This window comes from Hyperoodon ampullatus (genome assembly GCF_949752795.1).
Source record: "Hyperoodon ampullatus genome assembly, chromosome: 12".
Classification (NCBI taxonomy): Eukaryota; Metazoa; Chordata; class Mammalia; order Artiodactyla; family Ziphiidae; genus Hyperoodon; species Hyperoodon ampullatus.
In genome coordinates this window covers 18,550,450-18,578,140 of record NC_136925.1, presented here as the reverse complement: position 1 = coordinate 18,578,140, position 27,691 = coordinate 18,550,450, and the positions used below count along the sequence as shown (strand labels likewise).

The 27,691-nt window shown below is 38.4% G+C and overlaps 1 protein-coding gene across 1 annotated transcript in view; it reads right to left on the bottom strand.

The window, feature by feature from the left end:
- Window positions 1-76: 76 nt before the first annotated feature.
- LOC307061522 (cytochrome b5 reductase 4-like) overlaps window positions 77-27,691 on the bottom strand; it is a gene marked incomplete at both ends in the record, with an annotated part of 38,709 nt that continues 11,094 nt past the window's right edge. Inside the window, 10 exon segments of the mRNA XM_079716712.1 lie at window positions 77-131; window positions 2,570-2,734; window positions 11,987-12,073; window positions 12,379-12,529; window positions 15,972-16,041; window positions 16,265-16,347; window positions 18,180-18,320; window positions 24,709-24,787; window positions 24,789-24,832; window positions 26,793-26,825. Of these exon segments, the coding sequence (XP_079572838.1) occupies window positions 77-131; window positions 2,570-2,734; window positions 11,987-12,073; window positions 12,379-12,529; window positions 15,972-16,041; window positions 16,265-16,347; window positions 18,180-18,320; window positions 24,709-24,787; window positions 24,789-24,832; window positions 26,793-26,825 (908 nt within the window).

Here is a 27,691-nt window from a genome sequence, read left to right as displayed (position 1 = left end):
TATATACAAAAATGTTCTTTTGAAAAACCCTAAGTAATCACAAATTTAGCTCAAACAGTTGAATGACAGCTCTTCATTATGCTGTAAAACTATGGATCTCATCTTTGGAAAAGTTCAAATCATGCAGCAACCTGAAAAACAAATAAAAAGCACATGTTTCTTAGGGAAGATGTTTAAAAATAAAGAAGTAAGATCAAAGTTTACCATTGTAACCATAGTATTTTTTTCATTTTCCCCATTTAGCATGTGTTTTCTAAAAAACTCCACAATTATCACTTCTAAAAAATTAACAATAATTCCTTAACATCATCTAATAGCTAGTAAGTGTTCACATTTTCAATTGTCTCATAAATGCCATAATTTTTTAAAGTTCGTTTGAATCAAGATCCAGTTAAAGGGCTTCCCTGGTGGTGCAGTGGTTGAGAGTCCGCCTGCCAATGCAGAGGACACGGGTTCGTGCCCCGGTCCGGGAAGATCCCACATGCCACAGAGTGGCTAGGCCCGTGAGCCATGGCTGCTGAGCCTGAGCGTCCGGAGCCTGTGCTCCGTAATGGGAGAGGCCACAATAGTGAGAGGCCCGCGTACTGCAAAAAAAAAAAAAAAAAAAAAAAAAAATCCAGTTAAAGTCTACTCACTGTGATTGGTTTATATGTCTTTTGGGTATTTTTTGATCTATAATATTCCCTCTATCTCTCTCTCTCCCTCTCTCTCTCTCTCTGTCCTGCAATTTATTTGTTGACAAAATCAGATTTTTAAGTGTTGAGTCTCCCATGGTTCTCCTTTTGCTGCATCCCTGTGGTTTACTTTAATAATATGTTCCTTTTTTCTTTTATCTCCCAAAATTTAATAATTGGATTGAGAGGCTTAATCAGATACAGGCTCAATTCTTTTTGACAAGACTACTTCATAATGCTCTTTCATCAAGAGGCACATAATACCGGGTTGCCTCTCTTTTTGGATGCTAACCACCACTGGTGATCTACGTACAGATCTACTGGTTTCATTAGGGACCGAAGTTGGTGATATTCTACTCCTATCACTCTTTATTCATTTATCAGCCGAGGAATTCTATAAAGAATAACTTCTGCTCATCTATTATGTGGTTATTCAGTAGTATAACTATACAGAAAAGGGAGAATAAATGCTGGTTTTCTTCCTCTTCATTCACCAGTTTTTGAAGTAAGGAGTTGATCCCCTAGCATTCTATCTTAATTTTCCCCACTGAACAGGAGAAGCAGAAATACTGCTTAAGTATAATTCAACTTGGAAGATACTGTAATGGAGACTGAAATCTTAAAAGTAGCTCTGTTTAAAATACTGCTGAAGGGAACTTCCCTGGTGGTCCAGTGGTTAGGACTCCACGTTTCCACTGCAGGGAGCATGGGTTCGACCCCTGGTTGGGGAACTAAGATCCTGCAAGCCATGTGGCATGGCCAAAAAAAAAGGAAGTAAAAAATAAAAAAATAAAATACTGCTGAAAATAATAAACATTTACTTCGTACTCACTCTTTGTAGTCACTGTGCTAAGCATTTCACATGCATAAATATTATCATTTATTCCCTCGGATAGGTGAGTGCACCAAAGCTTAGAAGGTTTTGGCCCTAGGGCACTTAGCTGATGATTGTAGGACGACTCTAAGTGGTGGAGCTGGGATTCCAACCCAAAGTGGCAGCTTCCGGAGCTGACACACACACATTCAGACAAAGGGACAGGTCGGCATAGGAGTTACAAGGGCCAACGTGGTGGGGCAGACAAGCCTCTCACTATCTGAACCCAACCTACCTTTCCGGCCATACCGCCTGTCTTTTTCATAATTAAAATTAAAAATAAAATAGCAAGAGAGAAAATTACCTAGCAAATGTTAGATTCAGTCATATACCAAACAAGGAAATGCAGGGCATTTAAGGCAGTCATATTTTAAAGTCATCTAGAAACCCAACAGTGGTTATATCTAACCCAATATTTTAAAGTGTCATTTTAGAGTTAAATAAGATCAAGGTGATTTTTAAATAAGACGATCACTACCACTGGTTGTTCTTTGTGCGGAGTTCAACTCTTAGTCTTGGCTTATTTATGTTCTAGTCTCTGGTTTTTGTCTTGCTGTTTGGCTTTCTCTTACTGTGTTATCGATTAATGCTCACCCAGTTGCAGAGAATGATGGAAGATCAAAAGCTACAATGAGATGAACACTGCTTATTATGATACATTTTTAAAAATTATTATATATTTTGAAGCTTTGGTGGAAGAGGAGGTTGAATCTAGTGTCCCCAAAACTATCTGGCACCAATCTTGTGAAAGCATCCACACTACCAGCCACTACCAGAGGCCGTCAAGAGCTGGCTGTGTCTGACTTTTGTGTTCACGTCTAACTCTGTGTATAATCTGGGCCTCCAATGCTTCACCTGCATGCAGATTGAACACTTTGTTATTATTTTCTTACTCTGTAACATACTACTGAAGTGCAGGTTCATATGAATAGGAAGAAATGAGAGCCACGTCAACTGCTGTTTATAGGAGGTCATCATTTCACGGTGCTGGGATTCTCTCTCCTACCACGTTGCTACTCACTTCATTCCTTGTTCTGTAAATGGCATTGGTCCACAAATGCAGATGAGGACTTTGGACGTGTCTAAACTTCTTTTCAAAAATTCAGAAAGCAGAGCTGGTGAAATGTATCCCCGTTTGTCATTCCATTCAGAAGTAGGTGCTGAGAGAATAAATTCAAGGTCAAATCTGGAGAAAAGAAACATTTTTTTAAGTCTATTACATTAAATATATTATGAACTGTTTCCAGTTCAATAACACATCTTTTTCTCCCCTGGAGAACAAATGAATATATGAAGGTTGACACACTTGCTAGAAAAGCACTAGAACAGAATGTAAACAAACATTTTGCAAAAACATACAGGTAAACCCACATTTACTAAAGATAAACTTTTGCTACAGATAAGACAATAATTTGACATTTTCTATTGAACTCATTAGAAAGAGAGCTCTAAAGGATCTCAGAGAACTCCACATTTTTATTAATAATTCGCTTGTATAAAGCACAATAAAGAGCAGCAACCAGTGACATGTGCATTTTCATCTGCCTCAAACCCTTCCAATGAGTCCTTGACCCCGATAGCCAACGGCCTATCTGACTTCTTACTGTTACTGTCTTCATGACTTCAACCTTGACTTACAGTATCCCTGTGCCACACCCGATGTCACTGCTGTGAATGGCACCACAGTCCGTTTGGCTGCACAAACCCGAAACCCGGGACTGATCTGCCTCACCCTCCACGTCCAAATTCTCCCCAATCCTGGCTCCTAACTCTGTGCCCTGCTTCTCTCAGCCTTCACTGCCACACCCTGCCTGTTCTCTTTCTCCTTCTGTAATGTTTCTACCACACCCCACTGTTCAGTTTCTTAGCTCAAGCATCATTTCCAGGGAAGCACTGCAGCCCCACCAGTCTGGAGTCCTACCGTAATTACATCTGTTGTAGAAATGTTTCCCTTTTCCTCTTCTTTATAGCCTTTCTATCAGGCTGTAAATATGTGGCCACCAAGGTGATTAATCTAGTAATGTCTACCTTCCCCATTAGACCAGAAAAAACCATGAGAGCAGGGACCACGTTTGCTTGGGTCATCACTGCACCCCTAGTGGCCATCACACAGGAGGCACTCAAACACTATGGAGTGAAACACTTCAAAGAAAAGAAAGGGTACAGAATTACAATCAGAAAGAAGCACATCAAACCAAGCCTCACAAGGGAACCACAGACCATTTCTTCCCACAGTTCTGTAACCTGTTAAGTGAACTGCTGATGAACAGCCATAGCAAATTTAAAATTCTAAGCTCTACCTGCTTCCTTTGCTCCATTTCTGCAAACACAATTAGTTCTTATCATTTTCAGTAGCATCAGATTGAATGTGTTTCTACATTTTCCACTTGAGTAATATGTTAATCTTAATCTTAAGAAAACGCTGAAGTGAATAATTTCTCTTGTGAGGTGGCCCTGGGAGCCAAACATCAGAACAGAAGCAAGATATGGCTGGAGCTGTGGTCCTCGCCTGGCTGGGCTGCAGCTGGGTGAACGCTCCCAAGAGCGGACGGGCCAGCACAAGCATACAGACCATCTCAGGGCGCCAGCCGGGGCTACAGAACCCGTCCCAGCTCTCACCAGCCCCAGCCTCTAGGGCTTATAGGTCCATCTGTGGAGCAAGGTGGGAAAACTATATGCTCTCTTACAATTCTAATATTCTGATTTTATATTTAAAAACCCAACAGAGATGTGCTTTATTTCTTGCCTTCAAGGTTCCCATTTCACTTTAGCAGCAATAGGAATCCACCCTATACAAAACAGTACCCCAAATACTCTCTTTCACTAGCATTTTTTCCTTCCCAGCACTTATCATTAAGATAGCATTCCGTAATTCTGGAATGTGATGTTTGTTTGCTGCTCCGTGAGGCCAGAGTCCTGGCCTGTCTTGTTCATACTGTATCCAGGCCTGGCTTGAGACAAGTGTGCAAAAAATACTTGATGAATGAATAAAGGAATTTATTTAACAAGAAGTCATATTGGTTAAAAATAAACACTATACTCAGAAGAACAAAGCCATACGCTGGCATCAATGAAATTACATATAAAAATGTATGTGAATTTGTAAGGACATTTTTCTGGGAAGAAGTTCTATAACCTTTCATCAGATGATCAAAGTGGACCCAAAAGCAGCTGTGGAACCACTATCTTAAGACATTTCTAATTATGCATAGAAAATGCAATAAAATATAACAACTGCCTTGTTAAATTACAAATAAAAGATAGTCTTCTTCTCTGCCTCTATTTCCAATCAGCCTGCCACTGGAATAAAACTGCTAAGATATATAAATCAATACTGGCGTCCTTTGTCATCTGAATAAAAATCTTAATTTTCCTTTAGTGAGATGCTTTAAAAAGAAAAAAGAAAAAAAATGCGTAATCAGTGGCATGCTTTCTGCAGGCATCTACTAAGGGGTGAAAAATAACTGTGATCCTTACATAAATGGTATAAATTCCTCATGTATTTTGTATTTATTCACATATTGGTCCCCTGGGGATAACTTTGGGCCTCTCAATGGAAAAAGTGACCAGGTGGCATGGATGCAATTTTCAGGGGATTGTAAGGAGGATGCTCTCCTGTTTCTCTTCTCCTTCACAGCCCTGGAAAAGAGCTTTCACTGGAGCGGGAGCAATCCCAAGGTAAGACTCAAGAATACATGAATGAAGGACTTCTTATACCATATCAGGATACAGATGGTTACTGTGGATGGTTGCTTCTGAATTTTTCTGAAGGGCAACTTATTGTCTGAAGCATTTATAGCCTTGAGGCATGAGGGGATGCACTGGCAAATGTCCTGAAACTCCTTTCTGCCCTATGATTTCAGAAGTGCCAGAAAGGACTGGGACTCTTGAAAAGGTTACCTGAAAATAAATTTTGAGAATCCATAAAGTGCAAAGCAACATGAAAGAGAGAGAGAGAGAGAGAGACGGAGAGAGAGACAGAGAGAGAGACAGAGAGGCCTGCTTCTGATAAATGTCTATGAGGTCTAAATGTCAATGGAAGTAAACAAGCTTGTCCAAAAAAAATTACTTTAAAGTAGGCTGATAAATGACCTGAGATAAAAAAAAATCTTGAAATATAAACGTATGCATTCAGTCTAAACCATACAGAGAGCCTGAAGTCATTCAACAATGTATTCCCTCCTCCTCCAGGCAATCAGCTTCCCAGACCCACTCCCTCCTATTTCTTACACATACATATCCCTGCCTTCCCATTTTTACTGCCACAACTCCAGGTCTGGCCCTTCTATCTCTTGTCTAAGAGGCTGCTCTAATAAGCTTACCCTCATCTATCTGGCATATCCTTGTTATACTAGTTTTCCTAAAAACCCAGATCCAATCTCACAACTTCTTTGCTAAAGCTTCAGTGGCTTGTCACTGCCCACAAAGTAGTATTTCAGAGCATTTGGGGTCCCAGCTTTTCCTGGTTTCTCTAGCTAAAGAAAAATACTAGAATCTGCAGAAAAACTTGCTATTTGCTCATGGGAAAAACAGCTCACAAAATAAACAGCTAGGGGTTAAAAATATTTCTCAAAACGAATCTGATTAAACACTTGTGCTCCTCCAAATGTTAGCGGTTGTCCATGAAAGCAAAAGGCTAACCTGTCAAATAAGTTTGGGACTACTGGGTTAAAAGAAGTTAAATAGATTTGTTTAGAATTTCTGAAAGCCTTGAATATGCTAAGTTCATATTAAACTTCAAGAAAATAACAGAATATACATTATTTCTCAAACTTATTTAATCACAGAGCCCTTTAGGGGGAACACATGAATATTTCAAGGAACACATTCCAAGAAACACACCCCTGGAACTTCCCTGATGGTGCAGTGGTTAAGAATCTGCCTGCCAATGCAAGGGACATGGGTTCGATCCCTGGACCGGGAAGATCCCACATGCCACGGAGCAACTAAGCCCATGCACCACAACTACTGAGCTTGCGCTGTAGAGCCTGCGAGCCACAAGTGCTGAAGCCCCCATGCCCTAGGGCCTGTGTGCTGCAACTACTGAGCCTGCGCGCTGCAACTACCGAAGCCCACGCGCCTACAACCCATGCTCCGCAACAAGAGAAGCCACCGCAATGAGAAGCCCACGCACCACAATGAAGAGTAGCCTCCGCTCGCCACAACTAGAGAAAGGTCACACACAGCAACGAAGACCCAAGGCAGCCAAAACATAAATAAATTTTTAAAAAAACCCAAAAACATTGGGAACTGTATTCAATACCTTGTAATAACCTATAATGGAAAATAATCTAAAAAATATATATCTGAATCAATTTGCTGTTCATCTGTAACTAACACAGTATTGTAAATCAACTATACTTCAATTAAAAAACCCCCAAAAACACCACCCCTGGAGGAACATCTGGGAGGAACAGAGAGTGGTATAGGGTCCAGATTAGGGGCCTACATATCTGATTGCCTCACAGGCTGGGGCAAAAGAAAGGCGTTCAAGCATCTTGTTTAACTTACTTGTGCTTCTGGAATCACTGGATTTTGCAGTCTTAAATGGGGCTTACACATTGCTGGTCCCCAAACTGACATCAGAATATAGAAAAACTTTACCTTTCGAGAGGCTATTGTCAAAATGGATCAATAGGCCTTGGTACACTTTGACTAGTGATTCTTCTGGTGAATCTTTATCCTGCACAGTTAGAGAAGTACAGAAAAAAAAATTTTTTTTTTCTGTGTTCTAAGAAATCTTTGCCCACCCCTTAACTATAGAGATACTCTGTTTTCTTCTAGAAGTTTTATAATTTTACCTTTTTTTTTAGGTCTTAATCTATCTGGAATTAATTAGTTTTGTTTTGTTTTTGTTTTTACTGTCAACTTTATTTTTTTCATGATACAAATTTTTATTATTTTTATTTTTAAAAAAAATTTTATTGGAGTATAGTTGATCCACAATGCCCTGTTAGTTTCAGGCGTACAGCAAAAATTTGTACCCACCATGTCAAACAGTAGAGTGTTGGTTAAACAAATTATGGTATGAACTCAATGACCAAATACAGTGCAGCTATTAAAAATCATGGTGTAGTGTGAGTTTTCCCAACTAGCACTACTGGCAGTTTGGGCAGGATAATTCTTTGCTGTCCTGTGCTGTCTTGTGCACTGGAGGCTCTTAACAGCATTCTTGTAGGCTCTTAACAGTCTCTACCCACGAGGTGCCAGGGGAACCCCTTCCATCAGTTGTTACGATCAAAAACGTATCGAGACATAAATGTCCCCTAGGGTGTCAGGGTGTTGGGCGGGGAGAAACAGAATCACTCCAGGTCGAGAGCCACAGGTTGAAAGTATTCTATACATAGAATACACAAAATTCACTAAAAATGTAGTTATAAAAAGTATAGTCAGTATGGCCACATTATTTAAAAATACAAAACAAAAATGTGTGCATTTAAGTGTATAAGTGCATGTGTGCATGTATGTATGTGTGTGTCTGTGAGAGAGACAGGGAGAGAAAGAGAGAGAAAGAGAATGGAAAGATACAAACCATAATGTTGCTCCTTGGATGGTAAGATTATGGGTGATCTTTTCCCTTATATATTTTTCTATACAAATATGCATTAATTTTATAAACAGGGGGAAAATCAGCAAATCATCAAATTCTACTATTTATAGAAAAGAATATGCTACTAACTTTACTAAAATAAGTTTATTATCTTCAAACATGACTGCTTTGACAGGGAAGGAAAATACTTATTATATTTATATATTACAAAATGCCATCCAGAAGTCAATCTCACTGTCAAACTGTCCTGCACTTCAAAAAGAATTCTGCAAAAGCAGAGAACTCAGAGCGGGTGCATTCTACTGGGGGAGAGGGAAGTACCAGAGTGTAAGACTGAGTCAACCAGGCCTCATAACACTGCTCAGTAGTCGAGACAGAGATAAGTGAAATTTAATTTGGATTTCAGTTTACATAGTAATTAGCTACACCTGCTGCTGTACATATTTACCTTCTACTGGAGCTAACAGTCAAGTGTAATAAAATATTTGGATAAAATTCAGGCAAGCTAACTTTTATTTTCCATTGAAATTTTATGCTTAATGACATGAAAAGTGTATTGAAACAGAAACATCCTAAAAGAGTACAAATGGTCTACCTATTTTCGGCAATTCTGTTAAGTTTAGCAACATGGGAAAATGAAGAGATCCATTCCCTGGATTGCATGAGAAGATAAGCCAACACAATATCCTGTTCCCTGTTATACCCCCATACAGGCACCTGGGAGACACTCACAGGAAATTCATGAGTAAATGAATGTTACAAATATGCTAATTCTGGACGAGGCACCCACATCTGCTATCTCATGGCCCCCACTTCCAAACAACCCTATGATGGAGATATTGATGTCCCTGTTCTACAGATGGAAAAATTGAAGCTCCGTCAGATCAAGTGACTTGCCCCAGGTCACAGGTTAATAAGTTTCCATCATACAATGTTTCAAAGAATTTCCTTTGCTAACTGTATTATTTGGATAAACTCTGAAGACAAGCACAGCATGCTTGCTGAAAATGAAAATATTAGATAATACATCAGTCTCAGTATACATTTTTCCTATCCCCCCTTGTTTCCCAAAGGAATGAATGGAAAGCTGTGTCCTAATCCTACAGAGCGTAAGGTATTTCATTTGTTTTAACTATAGAACTTATTGTTTTTAATAGTCACAATCCAATAATAATTTAACCAAGGAGATGTGTTCAAGTTTCACATTCTGCCATCAGAAACTTTAGTACTAAAATGAGTAGTGACATAGGAGAGTCAAGATGTAGGAAAGGGTGGTTTAAAAGATAAAAAAAAGTAAGCCTTACATGTTAACTAAATGACAGATGTGACAAATTAAAACTACCTTATATTAAATTTGAACTTTCACTTTCCTTCTATGTATGGGACTCAACAATTATCCTCTGAATGAACAGTACTACACAGCCATCAGTAAACCTTTAAGGCTAGGTTTCTCCTCTATCTGCATAAAACCTGAGAATATGGAAGGTTCCTGACAAATGTTCCAAAGCCACCTACATACACAAGGCCTCTGTGTTTCCCACTTGGGGTCTGACCCCAAGGCCTTTGTGTTTTCCAGTGAGAGTCTGACCCCGAGTCTCCAGGGGGGCACAGATTATCCAAAGCTGGAAGTCAGTGCCAGTAGAGAGCCCCCAGCAAGGAGAGTGTACCTCCAGAAAGTGGAAGGAAAGGGAGGGAACAGAGAGTGCACAGTAGTGGGAGCAGGCGGGTGAGAGCCGGGAGAGAGCAAGCAGAAGAGAGAGGATAAAGGCAGGCCAGAGGCAAAACACTCACTTCTCCCAGCAAACTGGAGGTCTCACTCACTTAGAGCCAGTCATCCAGAAGTGAAAAAAAAAGGGACCTTTCCTCATCCTCAAGCCTGCAGCCTATGCAATTCCATCAACCCAAATTATGTGGACCAAGCAAGACAAAACAAAACACACAGGGGACGTTGCTAAAGGGCACTTCATGTTCAGAAGCTGTCAACACATGCCTTTTTACCAATTCTTTCTTTTTTTAAAAATTTTTTTAAAACTTTTTATTTTATATTGGAGTATAGTTGATTAACAACATTGTGTTAGTTTCAGGTGTAAAACAAAGTGATTCAGTTATACATATACACGTTACTTCTTATGTCGAGTTTAACATCAATGGATAGACTAAGAGCACAATGTCTGTTAGCTGAAATAATAGTAAATGAATTTTTCTCGTACAAGCAAACTATCTTGAAGAATACCATGTCCCCAAACTGCCAGAAATACTTTTTTTTTTAAAAACCTAGCTAAAAAAGTGTAGCTATGTTTGCTTAAAGTCTTTTAAATGCTTGTTTAGGAAACAGGCGCTCAAACAGTCAATACAAGAACACATGTATACAGAGGTCGTTCATAACAGCAGCCCAAATATCTGAGTCAGGGCTTCACAGTTTCCAAGCATTTACACTATCTTCTCTAGTCCTCACAACAGGCTTATGAAGTAAATAGGAAAGATGTCATTATTCTATTTTGAAAATAAAGGGACAGGCCCACAGAGCTACGTAATTTTTGAATACAGTTTCAAGCTAGTAAAGGGTAGACTGAAAACCAGAATTTAGGTCTTTAGGCTTTTTGATAAATGCTGCTTCCGGTTTTCCACTTTGAAAATTAGTGAAAAAGACGCTTGAAAAACCCGGGAATTTCTATTTCTTTAAATTATGCTCTAAATTGATGTGCAACTACTTAAGTATAGTACATATTCTTAGGTTTATGTTTTAAGTATGTAAGAAAACACTTGGATAATTAAATTCAGGTCGTCCTTCATTTGTGCAAATTATTTACTAAAAGAGAAGGGGGGAGGATGGGAGACAACAGAGAGGAAAAGACTAGAAGGAACCACGGCATAACCTTAGTGAGGGTGTTCAGAAAATATTCAGAAGAACCTGGAGCCCCTGGGACAGCTGGATTTCTGAGGTCTTTAACTTTTAAAATGTCTAGAACTTTATCTCCACCATATTGTCATAAACATAAATACTTATGTCAGATATTTTGTATGACTTACGAAGTTCTGCAATTCTTAGAAATAGTTTTTAATGATTACAAAAATGCTTCAGAAATATGACAGCTTGTCCAATTCATTCTTCTTCTGAAAATTTTGTCTTGAATTTCCAACTGCTTTCATATCTCTTTAGGGGAGATGGGGCATATGCGTGGTTAAATTATCTCACTTCCTTGCACTGTCCTAGGGCTCTTTTTTCAGTGAAACAAATTGCCACCTTGCTGTCCTTGTTGCCTCGTTTTACCACTGAATTCAGCCTGACTCAGACTTTTTTCTATTATCTATACCAGCATTTCCCAAACTGTGTACTGAGGACCACTAGTGATATTTAATATGTGTTAATGTAAATGAACAAAAATGAAGAGAATCTTGCTAAACAATGCAGAAGGAATCCCCTTCTTGGAAAGTCACAGTGGACATTGGCATAGTAAAGGCTCTAAGAAATCCTGCAGTAAAAAAAAATGTTTATTTTTGCTTAACCTATCTCACCAGATTTATTTGATCTGTCCCCATTATAACAAGAAAATCTTGAATTACCAAATTGGCTACACTGGATCATTTTCAATGAAACCTAACTCAGTATAAACAACATAACATAAACATAAAGCCCAGTATATATTTTATTGATACATATTTGATGTCACATTGACCTTATGAAACTATTTCTTTGGGGGAGGTATACTAACATTACTTAACATTACTTACATTTAGTTTTTTGTTTTTTTTTTTAAAGAGAATTAGTGATTATTTTTGTTTGAAGGAGTTTCCTGGTCAGTTAAAAACTCCAACCAAAGGAGGCAGGGTAGCAACTGACTAAACCTGTATGAATATTTAAAAACAGAGCTAATACCACTTTTATACCTTTTATCCTTAAATGTTAATTTCTCCAATTGGCTTCTCCAAATTATGTCATCCTCTGTTTTATTGAAGAACATCAGCTTCACTTTCCTTAAAAGAAAAAACAACAACTAAAAAAGTACTATTTCAATTATAGAATTAAAAATATGCATGAATGGAAAGTCTAAAAGTGAACTAGCATGAATGTTTTTTTAGTGCCAACTAGGTAACCAAAAATATCAAAAATAAAGGAATCAAGTAAATAAAACAGATTGGAATGGAGGAAGAAGAGTGAGAAATGACGACTGAGGGATAACATGTCTGTTGAGGTCCACTAAGTATTTAATCGATTTAGAATACCTTCTACTAATCTAGCAGTCTTACAAGGGGTAGTAATTAAAGACAAAATGACATACATGAGACTGGGTATATTAGTCAAAGCATAACTCAGTACTTTAACCATTGGTGTGAAGCCTGTTCCTGCTGCCAATAAAAAGAGATCTTCCAATTCTTGGAATTGGGATATTTTAAAATTGCCCTCGGGATTGCTTACAGAAACATGATCTCCTAAACAATGAAATATACATAAAATCAGGAAAAAGAAAACTGAGACCGTTAACCTAGCTGAATTAAGAACACTAGGAGAAACAGGTTGCATAATTATCAGACTACATCTCAGTTTTTAAGGAATGTAAGGGGTTTTGAGAATACTCATTAGGCTCCCAAGTATGTCATTATACTCAAATTATCATTATAATCAAATTAATAATGAGATTTCATTATACTCGTTTCCCAGTATTATTTTCCCAAATCAACTGGAGTCTCTAACATACAAACTACTGCCAAATATTTAACTACAAATTATCAATAAAGGCTTGATTGCTAAACTAAAACTAGGCACTTCAAAAGCAGAGTCCGAGTATACCTGTCTTGCACAGGTGGAAAATAGGGTGGAAAATACATATTCACTACTTACATACTGATTTTTTTTTTTTTATGGTACGCGGGCCTTTCACTGTTGTGGCCTCTTCCGTTGCAGAGCCCAGGCTCCAGATGCGCAAGCTCAGCAGCCATGGCTCATGGGCCCAGCCGCTCCGCGGCATGTGAGATCTTCCCGGACCGGGACATGAACCCGTGTCCCCTGCATCGGCAGGTGGACTCTCAACCACTGCGCCACCAGGGAAGCCCTACATACTGATTCTTAACCACAGTAATAAGCGTAGTAGGAGAGAAAATTGAAATAGAAATGTATTCTAATATCTTATGTTGTTAGTAAATGTGCTAACTTTGCCTCCATAAAATCTCTGAAAATACCTATCAATTAAAACAAAAGCTGTTCTGCATTTAATTCCCATAAAGACAAAGCAAGATCAGAAACCGTACTTGGGGCATGCTACTTCCAAATTTTCAGTCAAAACAGTTGAATAAACCCATTTCTGCTATGCAGTTGATATAATCGCTATGTACCACTCATATAAGAGAACTGTCCTTAGGACATTTCAAAAATTTTCAATGTAACTTTAAAAATACAGAATAAAGCTGACCATATTTAAAAAACAATTTCAAATGCTCTGGCTTATTTTTAAACGTTTGGATGCTCATATTCTTTCCCTTTTTTGTCCATGGCAGGATAGTAAGAATGTTGTAGTAATTGGTGAGTTAAACATTAGAAAGTAACAGAAGCTCCTTGTTATAGTTTGAAAGGGACCATAAGATCAGAACATCCTCAGGAAGAAGTCAGCTGGTTGTTTACTAAAGCAGCCTCACAGAATGATATTAACTTGATAACTTTTGTCCACAGTCCAGTCCTTCCAATGTCATAAAATTGATTAGACTCAGGCAAAAACTTGATTGCTAATCAAGTTCACAAGAGATTAAAGCACACATGCCAGAATGGCAATGGATTTTCAGCCTGACTACCTGCATCTAGTGACCTGAGCATTACATGCCCCATCCAAGGCATTTCATTCCCAGTATTGGAAGACCAAATATTTGGAACATTTGGAAGGGCAAAATAATCGTTTAAAAGTTACTTGATGGGGCTTCCCTGGTGGCGCAGTGGTTAAGAGTCCACCTGCCGATGCAGGGGACGTGGGTTCGTGCCCTGGTCCGGGAAGATCTCACATGCCGCGGAGCGGCTGGGCCCTTGGGCCATGGCCGCTGAGCCTGTGCGTCCAGAGCCTGTGCTCCGCAGTGGGAGAGGCCACACCAGTGAGGGGCCCGTGTATGGCAAAAAAAAAAAAAAAAAAAAAAAGTTACTTGATGAACATGGAATTGAAACAAAGAAGTGGATAATTTTATAGGGTATCACACATAGGCCATAATGAGGCTTCATGAGTTATCACTGCTCTCATGAAGGCATCTCATTCCCAGTATTGGAAGGGCATCTTCAGGGCATCTCATTCCCAGTACTGGAAGACCAAACATTTGGAAGGGCAAAATAATCATTTAAAAGTTGCTTGATGAACTTGGAATTGAAACAAAGAAGTGGATAATTTTATAAGGTAGCTCACATAGGCCATCATGAGACTTCATGTGTTACCACTGCCATGCCAGTGTACAACCCTCTAAGTGGCACCAGTATCTGTGCCATGACTAGTTCCCCTAGATGAAGATGAAAAAACACTGATCTTGCTATTCTGGCTTTCCTTTCCATGCTCTGTGCTGACTCTCCACCCTGCTCTCTGCTACACAATCTCTATGGATAGGTTATAATACCATCAGTTAAGTTTCCAGCTGCTATATTACAATCATGTTGTCAGTCCTTCACAAGGTGATATCACCTTCACTGGATCTGTAGGTATTCCAAAATTCTTTAGGTTCACATTTATGTTTAATATTTTGATTTATGTAACCAAAGATGACTCATCACATCTGTTATATGTAGACTGCTGAGCTTAACTTTCAGACAGCAGCAAATTTCCTCTATTTCCAAATTTTAGTGATCTACTTCACTCAATATTACTGCTAATACTGTCTTAAAAGAGAAAGACCTCTTTTATTGTTAGGCAAAAGGCAGTGAAAAGTTGAAGACACAGAAAAAGGAGTAGAAACAGGAAGGGGGGCGGTCTCTAAATATTAGTAGATTTCATTATAGTCCCTTTATTAATTCTTTCAAAGTACTTTTATTGAGAGCCTGTTAGATGTTAACTGCCCTGCTGGGTATGGAAAATACAAAGATAAGACATATCTATCCTTAAACTCAAAGTCCTGTAAAGAAGGAATATTATTTATTCTTATCCTACATCAATGAACAAAGTGTTAGTTACCAAGGGGTTCAGAAGAGGAGGGAGGCTTCATAAAGTAAGTGATATTTAAAAAAAATATTTTTAAAAAGGTACTTGACAGGTAGAGAGAGGCATTCTAAAAAACTCAAGCACCTAAGAATGAGGATGACAAACTTCTGGACTAGCTGATTCAGTCCTCTTCATGGCCTGCAAAGACTTGGATGCTTTTTCCAGCTTCCCCTCTCACTGTACAAAATACTTGTGCTACTCAGGTTATGGAGACACATCCAAGGCGTCAAAGCTGCAGAGCAACATGATTAAATCTATCATCAAGGCAGTATGGAAAAAGAACTGGAAAATGCAGATTAATAGAAAGATACCAGTTAGAAGCAACTGAGAGAGACCAATTACAGATTAAGAGAGAAATGATGAAAGCCTGATCTAAGAAGGTGGCAGAAGGGATAGAAAAGAAAGATTAAAAAGTCACTGAGAGGTAGACTCAATAAAACTTAGTGACTGACTGGATTGGGAGGGAGAAAGTGGGAAGATGCAGGGATGACTCGAGTCTCCAGATTGGGTCGAGGATGAACAGTGATGCTGCAAATAACAGATGAGGAATATGGAAGCAAGGATAGGTTGGTGGGACTAAGAGAACATGACTTTGGTTGCAGACATGATGAGTTTAAGATATTTGACAGACTCCCACAGGGAAATAACTAAAAGAAAGTGTAACATGTGATCCAATCCAGAACACAATCTAGGTTAAAAAAATGTATACTAACCAATTTGAAGATGATCAAGCTCTAGTGTGAAGAGTCCAGCAGGGTAGATTTTGATCAAAAAGTAGATGTATGGGCTTCCCTGGTGGCGCAGTGGCTGAGAGTCTGCTTGCCGATGCAGGGGACGTGGGTTCGTGCCCCGGTCTGGGAGGATCCCACATGTTGTGGAGAGGCTGGGCCCGTGAGCCATGGCCGCTGAGCCTGCGCATCCGGAGCCTGTGCTCAGCAACGGGAGAGGCCACAACAGTGAGAGGCCTGCGTACCACAAAAAAAAAAAAAAAAAAAGAGTAGATGTATTTATTATTGGGAAGAACTGGTTCCTTGAACTCTGAGAATAAGGAATCAGATACAGGTGTATATGGGTTCACAATTTCAGTACCTGGAAAAAGTCACAACAAAGAAATTCAAATCTAAAAATCTAAATGAAGATGAAGCATACAAATTTTATGATGCTATCAGTATATATTTAAAACTGTAGGGCTTCCCTGGTGGCGCAGTGGTTGAGAGTCCGCCTGCCGATGCAGGGGACACGGGTTCGTGCCCCGGTCCGGGAAGATCCCACATGCCGCGGAGCAGCTAGGCCCGTGAGCCATGATCGCTGAGCCTGCGCGTCCAGAGCCTGTGCTCAGCAATGGGAGAGGCCACAGCAGTGAGAGGCCCGTGTACCACAAAAAACAAAACAAAACAAACAAACAAAAACACTGTACACTTAATGTGAACTTAATTCTATGTTCTATACGTATGTAGTACATGTATATATACCCTAAACCTATGTGTGCTGAGATAATTTTACCAAATCAGTAATCTACCTGTAATATAATCTGTTTTTATTAAGCATGGCATAAGGTGATGGGGTTTTATGTTAATAAACTTAGACAACCATCTACACTATCAGCATGTAAGCTTTGTAATAGGCCACAACAAAAATGTCATTAAAAGTTTACACAGAGATGCAAGAAGGTACTTACATAATAATTTTAATTATACACCAAATTTTAAAAATATTTTATTTTATTTTATTTATTTATTTTTGGCCTCACCACATGGCATGCGGGATCTTAGTTCTCCGATCAGGGATCAAACCCATGCCCCCTGAAGTGGAAGCACGCAGCCTTAACCACTGGACCACCGGGGAAGTCCCCATACACCAAATTTTTAACAATGGATTCCGACGGCCAGTGGGATCATTTGAGTTCCAGGAAGAGAAGAATTTCACTTTTTACTTTCTATATTTTGAATTGTTTTAACAATTTAATATTTTATATATTACTTTGGTAACTGAAAAGAATGTTAATCCAACTACTTCTAAGGCTATAGTAATAAAAACAGGGTAAAAATAATAAGAAGTCATATTTTAGTTAGCCAAATTCCAAAGAAAGAGGAGTCACCACATATTTGAAAGACCAAAATTTTATACATGGTTCCATCACATATACAAAAATTAATCTATGTGTAAATTATAATACATTGACAATAACCACACTGGGGAAGATACCAGCTATTGAATGATAACTTGGTATTAGTGATGATGAAGAGAAAAACTGAACAGCGCCATCATAATAAACCATAGTCACCAAATCCTGGCTGGTAGTCTGTGAGGCTGATTGCTGGAAAGGCTAGGAGTGTTATCTTCTGCAGTTTCAAAAGACTAAGAAGATGTCAGATATCGGTAAGAAAGGTATTTAAAACAAGTAAATGAGGTAATTTCAGGACGAAAATGAGGGAAAAAGAATTTACACAGTAAGGAGTATGTTTACACAGCTTCTTATGTTAGTGGCACATGCAAGGAAATCATTTATAATCATCCACTCGTTTTCAGTTTTATAAATTCAACTTCATAAATGACAGACCTGAAAGTGGCTAAATAAGAGACGTTAGTGTGTGTTTCTGGCACTTGTCTTCACAGAAGACCATCTGTGTGCTCCCTTAACTCTTTCCTTTAAGACTTTGTTAGTAATAAATTACAATGCTGGTGGCACTATCTCTGTGACTAGTGATAATTTCTTTGTTCATACAGTGATGCAGCACAGCTATAGTTCCCACATGTAGGATCACTGCATCCACAAACCTAGAATCTGGCTATCACTAAGTCTAGCTGCCCAGAAACATTTTATTTATAACCCAAATGGGCACTTCCTCGAGAGATTAGTACTGGTTCCGAACTGCTTATAAAAGAAGAAAATGTTTCCGCAAAGCCTCTGCTTGTCTTACCTGTAATAGTTAGCTTGAAGTAAACATGTTGCCCAGTTGGCACCTGAAGATGTGTGCTTGGTGGCAGCATCAAGCAGAAAAGCTTCGTACCATGAGTCACATCTTCCTTGGAAATTAACTGGCACTTTCTGTAGTACAAACCTAGAAAGTGATTCATTTTCTCTTAGTGATGAATAAATTAAATAAGAAATACTCTCAGACCTACCACGCAAAAACACAGGCTCAGCTTTTGCTCTTCAGTGAGCTTGAGTTTCACTAACAGGCCTATGACATTTTAAAAATTCATCAGTATTTTGAAAATCTTATAGTGTTAGTTTTTTCCATTTTGTTTCCTGTGATATCCATTTTCTAAAACATGTAGGTACTTCTGTAATTTGAAAAATAAGCTCTATAAAATGAGTATTATTTTCTCATGTCTGTTGCTATAGCATGTTAAAACCATTATAGTCTAAGAAATTAAAGTCTAGTTTATTTCTTCTTAAATTTACTTGTTAAAATAATTCCATCCTTTAAGCCTACAACAGCTATATAATTAAATTGTAGATGTGAAAGATATTTGATAATCAACAAAGCTCATTCTAAATTCTTTTCTTACAGAATGGAAAAGTCCTGAAACTCAAATATTTAAGGTTTAACAATACCAGCACTATTCAATAACTTAGAAATATCTCTTTGATAAAGGCAGGAAAAATATACATCCTTGTGTCTCTGTATATGTATATTACATATAAACAAACAAAATTCATATGTATATGAATTATAGAACATTTCAATGGTCAAAAAATGATTAAAACAAAAAATAAACTTAGGTTTAAGGGCGTAAGTTCTGATTATCTGGAAAATTAATTTAAGTGAAAAACTGAAGATGCCAAGCTTGTGGTGCTAAAATACAAATAAACAAAAGGAATCAAGTATTTCTATAAATATGGGAAATATTTGAAATTAATACCCTAAGCTCGGGAAATATTATTTGTATACAGAGCAAAATAATACCACTTGGATTGGAAGATCTTGTTATAGAAGTTCTGAAAGCATGAATATTTTCACTTGTAAATTTTCTTTCAGATGTAAACAGCATGCCAGAGTAGACTTTGTTTCATAATTTCCTCCCTTTTATAAAACAGCATTTACAGAGATGTCAGGAATTAATCTTAATAAAGCATCTTATTATCCTAATTATGCTCTTTTTTTTAACCTAAAAATATTTAAGTAGGTGAAGAAAGATTTACTCCAGACCTCAGGATGTGAAGGTCCTACATCGAATAATGAATGGTTAGTGGAAAACTAAAATTCACATAGAATCCTAAGAAATCATTTTGGCCACAGTTTCATCCAGTTCTCTTCTTCCCTTGTCCCTTTTGCTCCCAAAGACCCTGGTCACTAAATCTTTCCATCTGTCACCATGGTAGCTCGGTATGCACATAAACTTAAGAGTGCATCGTTGCCAGGGCAAAGCTTAGACCAGATTACAGCTAAGGGTACCGCCCCAGAGTTATCCCAGAAGGCCTAATCCAGTACTGGACCGACGGAGGATCAAAGGACCTAGGCTCACCCCCAAGAAGAAATGAAGGTTCAAATGATCTCCTTATCCCTTCCTCTAGACCTTCCTGGGACCCAGAGTGGTAATACAATATGAGACCCCCATCTATATGTCTGAATACATGAAAGTTATAAATCAGACAAATAACAACTGCTAAATAAAATATGTTCTATGCTGTACCTTGAAATATACTTTCATAATGTCCTAGAAGGCTAGGTTTGAATTCAGGATTCTTGAACTCCTCAGAGTTCCATGCAGGAAGATGGCGGAGGGATGAGAGCCGCACTCCCTTGACTGCCTATGGCCTGACCCCCCTCTTCTCAGCCCCACTGTCTGACCCTGAGTGGAGCCTTGTGCAGGTGTGGGTGTACCAGCCCATATGTTAAGGCTCATCTACCTGCTCTCTCCATAAACAGCCTTGACCACTTCCTGGATAGAAGTGGATTTGGGGCCATTTGGGCAGGGAATTCTGGGGCTCCAGATACCTGGAGGACAGTGGTAAAGGAAAGAGCCTGAACTCCAGGGGGATAATTCTTCACCTTGCTCACTCCTCATCCCGTGGGAGCAGTGCGGCTGGAGGAGAGCCCTTGTGTTTTCCTCCAAACACAGAGTCCAGGGCAGGTGCCCCTCCTGACAATTTCACCTCTAGCCTTTACCAGAAAGGATTTGCTAGAGTAAGTATGCACCTCTTTTTTTTTTTTTTTTACATCTTTATTGGAGTATAATTGCTTCACAATGGTGTGTTAGTTTCTGCTTTATAACAAAGTAAATCACTTATACATATACATATGTTCCCATATCTCCTCCCTCTTGCATCTCCCTCCCTCCCACCCTCCCTATCCCACCCCTGTAGCTGGTCACAAAGCACCGAGCTGATCTCCCTGTGCTGTGCAGCTGCTTCCCACTAGCTATCTATTTTACGTTTGGTAGATATGTCCATGTCACTCTCTCACCTTGTCACAGCTTACCCTTCCCTCTCCCCATATCCTCAAGTCCATTCTCTAGTAGGTCTGTGTCTTTATTCCTGTCTTACCCCTAGGTTCTTCATGACATTTTTTTTTCTTAGATTCCATGCACCTCTTTGACTATACTTAAAACACAAGGAAACTTTGGGTTCCAGTGATTGACTGGCTTTCCTTGATAGAGAATTAACACAGTATTCCTGCTATTTAACACCACTGAGATAATTTCAACATCTTACCGATAAAATAATAAAACGGCCATAATTTCACAAGGACGTGCTAACAATAGGTTCTAAAATTCTTAAGAAAAATTTAAGAATGTTTTCGTCTTTCAGTTGCACTGAGGAGAGAAGTTTCACAGGCATGGACCTGAAAAATGGGGGAAAAGGAGTATAAAGCAGATGCACTGATGACTTCAGTCTGGATAATGCCTATATTGAAGTGTCAGGTTTTTGGTTTTATAAGCATAATTATACAAGAAAATGAGAAACTGAAAATAAATATGAGATGGTGAAACAAAAACATAAGACAGAAAACTCTCTGCCCAGAAACCTCACTTTTTTAAAAATCTTTATTTTTTTATTGAAGTATAGTTGATCTTCAATGTTTCAGGTATACAGCAAAGTGATTCAGTTATATATATATATATATATATATATATATATATATATATATATATATATATATATATATATATATATATACATACACACACACACACACACAAACACACATTCTTTTTCAGGTTCTTTTCCATTATAGGTTATTACAAGATATTGAATATATTTCCCTATGTTATGTAGTAGAGGTCCTTGTTGTTTACCTATTTTATATACAGTGGTGTGTATCTGTTAATCTCACATTAACTTCTTTTAATAACATACATATAACATTGAGACATTCAGCGTAACACTGAAATGCTGAGGATAATATGATAATTTGGGTATCCTTTTTTCTTCTTGTTGAAAAGAAACTATAGCTTTCCTTCTAAAGAGTAGACTTCCACAGGCTAAAATAAAGACAAAGCTCAGTGGGAGAGAGACGTGAAAGAGAGCACTGGACTGGGAGTCCATACTGCCTTCAACCTGTCCTTCAGCTCCTTCCTGCTCCTAGTACACTTTTTGTTTCTCTGGCCATGCTACGTGGCATGCGGGACCTCAGTTCCCACACCAGGGATGGAACCTGTGCCTGCTGCAGTGGAAGTGCAGAGTCCTAACAACTGGAATTCCCCCGGTACACTTTCTTTCTTTCTTTCTTTTTTTTTTTGTGGTACGCGGGCCTCTCACCGCCGCGGCCTCCCCCGCTGCGGAGCACAGGCTCCGGACGCGCAGGCCCAGCGGCCACGGCTCAAGGGCCCAGCCGCTCCGCGGCATGCGGGATCCTCCCAGACCGGGGCACGAACCCGTGTCCCCCGCATCGGCAGGCGGACCCCCCAACAACTGCGCCACCAGGGAAGCCCCCCCGGTACACTTTTAAAGCACGTATCCACTCTCATTTTCCGCTGGAAGCAGGGGCTTACAGAAGTTAAACGGCTTGCCCAAGATCACAGAGTTGCTTGAGAAGATGTGGGATGAGGCAACAAGTTATGAGAGTTTCTCACCCCAACTCATAGGCCTTGTTCAGAAAGTTTGAGAATCATCGTTCTAGAACAGTACATCGTTCTTTAGCGTCTTCCTCCTTATTTTAACCATATCAGTTCAAGCATAAATGTTTATAGATTATCCCTCCACCCTTTACAACTCCCTACTAACTATTTAATGTCCAAATTAAGGAACCAGTTCAGCAAGTCACCATCCATCCCAGGTACATTTCTTCTTCAACATCCCCAATTCCTACCATTCTGATCAACCACAGGTTTTCTTAGCGCTGTTTACTACTTTCAATTATCTAAATACAGGTGTCCCCCGCTTTTCGAAATTTCCCTTTACGCCACTTACCTTTTATGAAAAATCTACATTAGTACCTGTTTTTCCTAACTGAAAGAAATCCAAAGAGGATTTTCACTTTTATGAAAAACGGTGAAAAGGGAAAATAGCATTCAGCATTTGTTTTGCAGTGAGCTGTTACAGAGGCAGCGTGCACCCCGAGCAGAGAGAGTAGCACCCCAAGCTCCTTCCCCAGGAACTACACTCAGCATTTCAGCATCAAGCCGCCATAACTTTGAACTGTGCCTGTGAGCATCTGCGCTTTGTCTCAGTTTACCTTATGCATCCATGAGCTAGATGTGTCCTAGGGTAACTGCTTCTTCCCTTTACACTATTTCCACTTATGAAAGATTCCATAGGAAGGCTCTACTTTTGGATAGTGGGGAAACCTGTATGATTTACTTACCTCCTAATTTGCAATCTACCTTTACTCATGTCTTCCTCTAAGATCTTCCTGAACCAACATAGGGCAACCAGTTAGTGGAACTACACACTTAAAAAATGCTCCAGTGGAAAATAAATAACCCCAAACATCAATACTAACATCTACAATATTTAAAAATATATGGATATACATACCTAGATATGTCCACGCAGAAAAATCCACAACCTACAGCCATTCAATTCAATAGACGTTCCATTTAGAATCTGGGTTATGTAAGGAGGGAAATCCAATTTTCCATTAATACCTTGGAAGAGGCTCAGAGCAAGACATGATATTGTCTCTTAGCTCAATTTTATCAGATGCCTGAAAGGGTGAAGCCATATGTTGCTGAGACCACTCTGGTTTCTGGAACCTATTAAGGTTGAATAGAAAGCCTGCACACTTGAGGGGCCCTGCCCTGGGAGACATTTTTCATATGATGTGCTGATGGACTGGAGAGCTATTAATGACTGAATGAGATTCTAGTAAAGCGCCGGTTTCTTCTTAGCTGTGTATCATTTGATATAAATGGTTCACGGCCAGAGACCAGGGGCTAGGCTGTGAGATAAGAGAAAATCTACATATTGGCCTCTGCCCCCGGTTCCTGGCACAGAGGTCCTAAAACTCTTATAATATCCTATGTGATAAGAACAGAAGGAGCATCTCTTGTCCTTTACACAGTAGTTCCCCCTTATCCATGGGGGATACATTCCAAGGCCCCCAGTGGATGCCTGAAACTTCTGGGGTTTCCTATATATATGTACATATTATACAGTTGTAATTTATAACTTAGGCACAGTAAGAGATTAACAACAATAACTGATAATAAAATAGAACAATTATAACAATATACCATAATAAAAGTTATGTGCATGTGGTCTGTCTCCCTCAAAATATCTTACTGTACAAACTTAATGCCGTTTTCACCTTAACTAAGTACTTATCATGAACTGTGGCAGTAACTTTTGCAGTTTAAAGTACAACAGCAAAACTAACATGGATTCCTTTCTTCTTCTTCATAATTTCACAGAGAAGATTTGTTCTCATGGTAGATCTTAGCAACCTCATAATTTGATTTTTTTTTTCCTTTCCTTGTTAAGACAAGAACTTTCACCCTTTCACTTAAAGGAAGCAATTTATGGCTTCTCTTTGGCATACTGGAATTGCCAGCATCACTTCCCTTGTGCTTTGGGGCCATGACTAAGTAAAATAAAGGTGACCTGAACACAAGCACTGTGTGATCCCGCGAGAGTTGATCTGATAACCCGGAAGGCTACCAAGTGACTAACGGGTGGGATGCGCTGGACAAAGGGATGATTCACATCCCCAGCGGGACGCCTTGAGATTTCATCACACTACTCAGAACGGTGCACAATTTAAAACTTATGAATTGTTTATTTCTGGAATTTTTCATTTAATATCTCTGGACCACGATTGACTGCGGTAAGTGAAACCTCAGAAAGCAACACCACAAATAAAGGGGGAACCACTGTATTTGTCTTTGACCCTCACCTCTAACACAGGATTCCTAATACTCTTGTAAATTCCTAAGTAATAAGAGAACCAGGGACATTTTTGTTCTCATGAGGTGACTCTGGGTGGGCTCCTGGATGATACAACTGAGCCACTGACACAACATTTTCATTAACCCAGGACTCAAAATAATAGCACAGCCTACCTCTATCTTTCTTTGGAATAAGTGGATTATGATTCTCCAGGGGATGACCAAGGCATTTCCAAGAAGTATTCTCTTTTTTTCTTCAGGACAATCTCTATTTTTCCCACATTCTCAACAACTCGCACTGAAAAGAAGATAAATTCCATTTGTATTCATTGATACTAAATATAAGGTTTTACTTTTAAACCAATCTTTCTCAAACAACCCACACGTCCCAATCAGATATGAATGATACTGAGCATTTGTGAGATAAGTAAAATTTTGTGTACATGTTCAATTTTGTTCATAAACAAAATTGTTTATGCCTTATATGGTGTTAAATCCAGTTTATGTTAGATTCAGATTATCTTGTTTCAAATTAATTTATCAAGGGCCGAAATAATACATAACGCTAGTTTTCATACAAGCTCAAATAGAGCCATGGCAACTAATTAACACATAGCTTAAAAAAAACTTAAATATACAAATTAGCCATTGAATGAATCCACAAAAGCAAATTTAATTTATACTCTTTTGACATTTCTTGGGATCTGAGGGGTTCTAATGAGTGAATTCAGTAAACCAATATTGAGCCTAATAAACATAGAAAAAGCTTCAGGAGAATGAATCCCAGTAAATTGCATGTCAATATTTGATAATTAAAAATCTTTTAGATTCTCTTTTTATTTTTGAATGTTTAAAATAGTTTAGAATACATGAGTACAATAATAAAATACACTTTTAAAATTGATTAAATTTTATGAATTGAATGTGCTTTTAAAGATCTAAACTATATTTCTTTTCGTCTTTAGAAACAATCTATCCTTCCTCACTGTAAACACATAATTCAGTAGCAATTTAACAACTTTTAAACACAGATTAATCAAATAAATTCAATTCAATGAGCACTGATTTGAAGCTTAACAAACATAAGAAGTCCTTGACTTTAAAGAGCTTAATTTATACAATTTACAGAACTTACTATGGTATAAAGAAAAGGGAAGGTATAGAACCGGTGTAAGGTACCCTGACAGTACTTTAAAACAAGAAACCACGTCTATATATGAATATAGAATGGAATATTATTCAGCCTTAAAAAAGGAAGGAAATCCTGCCACTTGCACCAACGTATGATAAATCTAGAGGGCATTATATTAAGTGAAATAAATAAGACAGAGAAGACAAATAGTGCATGGTATCACTTATATGTGGAATTAAAAAAAAAAGTCACACTCATAGAAACAGAGAGTAGCAAAATAGTGCCAGGAGTTGGGGCAGGGGGAGGGGGGAATAGAGAGGGCTTGATAAAAGGGTACAAACTTTTAGCTACAAGATGATTAAGGTCTGAGGATCTAATGTATAACATGGTGACAACAGTTGATGACACTGTCTTGTATAACTGAAATTTGCTAAGACAACAGAACTTGTGTGCATATGCATACACACACACACACACAAAGGTAAATATGTGAGGTGATAGATGTGTTAATTAATTTGATTGTGTGAATCTTTTCACAGCATATACCTTTATCAAATCATAACATTGTACACTTTAAATCTTTAAATATATTGTAATTTTGTCAATTATATTTCAATAAAGCTAAAGAAAAACACAAAAAACAAGAAACCACCATTCTTTGATGAGTCTTCTATTGCTAAACAGCTGTGTAAAATCCACTTTGTGTATTTACATGCAGAAATAGTCATAATTTAATGTGCTCTGTCAATAGAAAATATTTGAATATATACACCTAAGAAAAATTTGTCTGGTCTGGTCAAGTATATTTCTACAAGCTGCATGTCAGGAGTAGGGCCGGAAGGAAGAATGGGGACAGGAAGTTTTTTCTAAGGAGAGGAAAAGGAAAGGGCAAAGAGATGAGATGAAAATGGGAAAGAAAAAAGGCATGGGAGGAACTGAAACCAGAGGGAAAAGAGTACATTTAAAAATTAATGTATTTGCTTGTATAGAAAACATCATGTCCTTGTCTGCAACATGAAAATATACAAATGAATAATAAGACAAATGCTGTCCACCCTCCCATGTGTGTGTGTATGTATATGTGTGTGTGTATATGTACATAGATATACTATTTTTGGTAGCTTACCAGAAAAATCTTCCTGAATCTCATGACTTAGAGCTGGAGAAAAAAAAAAATTCAGTTAAGATCCAACTTCAGTTCCTATGATCTACCAACACCATATAAGATGATTTAAATGGTTCTTTCATGCACCATTTCAAATCTCTCAAACATATCCTGAGAAATCAAAAGAATGAAACTGAACACAACCAAAATACTATATACAATATTTTGAGACAAATTACTTAAATATGTATCTTCAATTTTTCCATTTCTCTCCCTATTAATTAAGGAGTAAATACTCAATTGCCCACAGGTGGATAACCCACACTGGCGCAAGGATAGTCCCAGATGACAATGCTACAATCCAAGAAGGGAGCAAGGCAGGGAGAGATAGCACATGAAACACACATACTCCAGAGTGTGCATGTGCGTGTGTGAATACAGGCCGGGACTGGGTCTAGGTCAGCGTTTCCTTTCTTACTGTTCTCTAAGTTGAATATTCATTCAGTTATTGAAAAAGAAAATTATTGGGCATCTATGCGTGTTATGCACTTTCCAGGTGTTACAGTTATCACAGTGAGTAAAAGAGAAAAATCCCTGCTATTATGGAACCTCATTCCAGAAGGGGGAGATGCAAGAAGTGTTTTTACAAACATCTGCTCTAAAGTTCACTGTGTTAATATAGTTACGTGGAACTTAAGATTCTGCATTATTTTAGTCCTTCTGATCTAATATTAGCAACCAGGGGTTTCACATTTTTGACTGGGGAATTTTTGTTTTTTGTATGTGCGCAAGATACAGTTAGCTACAGTGTGAACAGAACTAGCCATAAAGTATTTGAAACATAGTCAATGCTGACACAGAGGTCTTCCTTAAAGAAAAATCATGACAGAGCTAATGAATAATGTATACTTTTCTAGACA